General features: G+C 40.1%; 1 protein-coding gene across 1 annotated transcript; it reads right to left on the bottom strand.

Annotated features, from left to right (window-relative positions):
• Positions 1–907: 907 nt before the first annotated feature.
• Positions 908–3518, bottom strand: LOC107294517 (vomeronasal type-2 receptor 26-like; the record flags this gene model as incomplete). The annotated part of the gene is made up of 3 exons (XM_015823751.1): positions 908–1020; positions 2230–2242; positions 2943–3518. Coding segments are annotated over 3 exons (702 nt in total), but the record flags the coding sequence as incomplete, so codon positions are not given.
• Between the last annotated feature and the right edge of the window lie 1052 nt (positions 3519–4570).

Below are 4570 nucleotides of genomic sequence, written 5' to 3'. Positions count from 1 at the left end.
TTTAGGAGGCTGTGTAAGGCAACAATATCTGTGTAAAACTCCATTTTTCTACTAAGGTTTGTGTATCATTTATGGTTTCATGCTCACATCCCATCTCAGTAATGACTGGAGATGTCCAGAAATCAAGGCAGAATTTGGCTTAGGAGGGGTGAGAGTGACCTTTCTATGTCAAGCAAAAATTGACCCCATGGCTCTGTTCAAACTGCCTTTTTTCTATTTCTTAATGCATGAATTTCCTAAGCAGATACTTTGCAGGGAGGGAATTGCAAAACAAAGCTTAGGCAGACTGTGATTAGTGAATGAATGTTTTTCAAATGAACAATAAGCCTGCTATGGGCCAAGATCGGGAGTTGGCCTACTGCTTTCACTCCTGCCTCCAGAGGCTGTGAAAGAAAGGCAGTGTGTGAAATTGAAAGGAATCATAAATAGCTGTTCCTCCTCCATTAGAAGAGAAACATCCTGAGACATGAATCCAACGACTACAATAATCAACACAGGGAAGGAAAGGGGAAGGCCAGCCATAAATACCTTCCAATTCCACATGTGGACAGAGATCATACAGATAAGTACATCTGAACAAGAAATGTTAGAATCTCTGGGAGGAAGGCAAATGGGAAATTTGTAAACTTGAGGAATCTTGAAGGAGAATCCACAAGAGGTTCCTGCTGGTTTATGAAACACTGGTGTAGACCAGGTGTGATTACATATATGAAGCAATTGAAACAGTAAAACTCAATGGTCATCCCGTGCACTGGGAAATTGACAAATATATGAGACAAATTGACAAATATATGAGAGGACTTTCACGGGAAGAGAAGTGGTCATATTGGAACCATATTGAAATTTTGACTTGAGATTGTTGGGTAGTCTGAATGCAAACTAAGATTTTGAAAAAAGCCTCTGTCCTTCACCCCTTAATCTGCATGCCTGATCCTACTTCCAAAGAGATGTGGGTGACCCGGTTAAAGTCTTTTGGCCTCTGGGTAGGATCCAGCAGAGAATGGAGGGGAAGCGAGAGACCTGCAATCATGCAGAATATGGTATCAGTGGAAAATGTGTACCCCTTGCCCCTCAGGAGGGACATGTTAGCCCATTTTGTGAAAAGGAGAATTTTTTCTAAGTTAGACCTGTGAGAAGCCTGTTACCGCATCAGGATTAAGGAGGGAGATGAATGGAAAACTGTTTTCAATTGTCCTTTAGGTTGCTTCCAGTTCAGGGTGCTCCCTTTTGGGATTCAGGGATCTCCTGCAGTGTTCATGCAATTGATAATTGAGGTCCTCCAGGAGCATCTATATAAGGGTGTTCTGGTGTATTTGGCTGATATCCTGATTTACACCAAAACCAAGGCGGAACACATGAAATTAGTCAGGGCAGTTTTGAAAAAGCTCTGTGCTGCTAAACTGTACACCAAGCTCTTGAAATGTGAATTCCATAAAGATAGAATTGACTATCTGGGCTACTGTATTTCTCATGAGGGGGTAGAGATGGACCCAGAGGAGTCTGACAACTTTTACAAGCAATTTATCCCTGCGTTAACTCAGGTCACACTCCCTACCATGAACTTATTGAAAACTAAGGGAGGGAGTAAACTGAAGCCTGGCCAGCCACTGAAATGGATGGCTGTGGAATTCTGGGAGGTGAAGTCCACATGCCTTAAAATTGTCAAGGTTGAGAAACACTGCTCTAAGGTAAGATCTGACCCACCCTCCTATCCTTCCACAAGAGCCAATCATCTGGCTGTGCTGGTTGGCCTGGGGACCCAATGGGGGATTTTCATGCTGAAGGTAGCTTCTGGATTGATGGCAGACTCCACATCCACCCCCTTGTTCTTTGCTCTCCAGCTCTCCATCTTTTTTGGTTATCATATTAATGTATTCTTGCTGTGTTCTTTTTCATTGTTTATTTTATGGTTCTGTTATCTTCTATTCTGTTTACACTCTTTTTATTCCTTCCTTTTCATCACTGTTAAGCTGTTTAGAGTAGTTCCACCATAGTGATATAAGTGGCAAATAAATAAACATAATGTTACTTATTAAATCATTTATTTTACTGTTTGATTATTCTTTTGGATTTTGATTAGTCTTACACTTTTCATATTTTTTCTTTAGTTTTAAATAATCTTAATTGTGAAAGAGATAAAAAAGGAAGAATGGAAACCCAATAATAAATGCAATAAATAATTAACAGTTAGGAGCTTAAGAAACCACAAATACACATCTAGGACGTTACCTTTATTTGAAGCCTATATAAGGAATGTGTTTAATGAAAAATTAATGGTCTAATACAAAAATATGGTGAAAATACAAGTTTGATTTGAAATCTTCCCCTCTGAACATGGAACACAATCATAACAACAGAACACTCTCCCTTCAGCCCTTTTCTTCCAGTAACCAGGGGAACAAGGGTCATTACACAGAGAAACAGGCAAAACCTAGAGATATAGACATAGATATGAAAGAATCTGGATTAGACAATGGAAATTATAAAAATTGGATTATATGAATGACCTTTGACTTTATTAATGTTTGGGAGGGGGGTGTAGAAATTCCTGAAATCATAGAGACAAGAACAACAAGCAAAAGAAATTGCAACTCTGAATAATAACAACTACTCTTAATATAAATAAGGGTCATCTGGTGAAATAAAATATGATGATCTCTTCTTTCTTTCTTTCTTTCTTTCTTTCTTTCTTTCTTTCTTTCTTTCTTTCTTTCTTTCTTTCTNATGATGGGAGACCTATACTAAAAATAATAAAACTTCATGAGGACATTTAAAAAAAAGAAAAGAAAGAAACCACTTTTCTGTCACTTTCCTACTTTTATGATTAGATGTTCTTTAGTGTTTAGATCTGGTCTCAGGATGATAATGTAACACTTGGGGAAGAAGATGCAGCCCAGTAAACCAGCACTGGAGGCCAAAATGGAGAAGACCTGCACAATTACCATGGACTTTCCTTTGGTACTCAGGTAAGTGGGCAGGAAGGTGACCCAGACACTGCAGAAGACCAGCATGCTGAAGGTGATCAGCTTGGCTTCATTGAAGGCCCCAGGCAGATTTCTGGCCAGGAAAGCTACAATGAAGCAAATGGCTGCTAGGAAACCCATGTAGCTGAGGACAATATAAAACATAGCAACAGATCCTTCATTGCATTGAAGGATGATCTCTCCAGGCTGGGAGTGCAGGTCAGAGTCAGGAAATGGGGGAGAAACTCCCAGCCAGATGGAGCAGATGAAAATTTGGACACCAGAACAAGAAAGGATGATGGAGTTGGGCAAACTCTTCCCCAACCATCTCTTCACTCTGTTCCCTGGTTTCGTGACCAGGAAGGCCAGCACCACCATGACTGATTTGGCCAACACAGAAGACACAGCTACTGAGAAGATAATGCTGAACACGGTTTGTCGGAGAAGACAGGTGACTTTGCTTGGTTGTCCAATGAAGAAAAAGGAAGACAAGAAGCAAAGCAGGAGGGAAACCAGGAGGATGAAGGAGAGGTCCCGGTTGTTGGCTTTGACAATGGGAGTTTCTAAGTATTGAAAGAATATAATTAAAACAAAGCCAGTGGTTAGGAACAAGAGTAGGGCAAAAGAGACCAGGATGATGCCAAGGTGTTCATCATAGGACAGGAAGGTTATTCTTTTGGGAATACAATGGGTTCGATTCTCATTTGGATATTGATCATCTGGGCACTTGGTGCATTTTTCAGTATCTGAAAAAACAGACAGTAATATTTATTTTATAGCCTTTCCTTTTACATTTTTGGGTTACAATTATGTTGAGAGACAAGAATGCCATAGGAAATGGTAAATATGTATGGACTTATTTCTCACCAGCCATGTTAAACCAAACCTTGGGAAGATTAAAACACAACCCCAGCCCCAATGTATATAATTTTAAAAAGAATAATAACAGCAAAAAGGGGAAAAAAATGAAATACCTGGCGCCACAACCAACTTTTATGATGCAACCCACCACATTCTTATTCTGTACCAACCTCACCTTATCCCAACATTTAGGATGAGAATCAGAAGTTAAGGAGGGTGGGGGTGCTATTGGATATCAAATGGGAGTGTGTTCCATAGGGCATGAGTTGCAACATAAAAGGAAGGCTTCCAAGGACCCACAAGGTGGCAATGTTTTAGAGAACATACCTGGAGTGTGGCTGTTATATCACTTTGGTTAAATAAGCAGAAATCATCAAGCAACAGAAGTCCCACCAATATCCTAGTCCTGTACTATATATGGCATTAAAGGTGAATTAATTGCATTTGGAAAGAAAATGGGGAGGCCTGTGCAGCTTGTATAATAGAAGTATAATATGGTAGAATGTAGCAGCAGCCAACAATGTTGTTGCATTCTGGACTATTTATATGTTTCAGGTGGTCTTCAAAAGGAACTTCATGTAGAGGACTTTGCAGTAATTCAAATCCCACTGGTCCAGGAAAGAGTACAGTTGGTACACAAGAGAAATGTGTGTGAAGCCCCCTCTAGCCATGGCTGCCACCTGCTCATTCAGCAATAACTGTGAGCTTAGGAAAACTCCAACTTGTGAGCTACCTCCATCTGGGAA

Source organism: Protobothrops mucrosquamatus, unplaced genomic scaffold (genome assembly GCF_001527695.2).
Source record: "Protobothrops mucrosquamatus isolate PMUCROS unplaced genomic scaffold, P.Mucros_1.0 scaffold1975, whole genome shotgun sequence".
Classification (NCBI taxonomy): Eukaryota; Metazoa; Chordata; class Lepidosauria; order Squamata; family Viperidae; genus Protobothrops; species Protobothrops mucrosquamatus.
The sequence above is the reverse complement of the archived record's forward strand: the minus strand, read 5'-3'. Positions and strand labels throughout refer to the sequence as shown.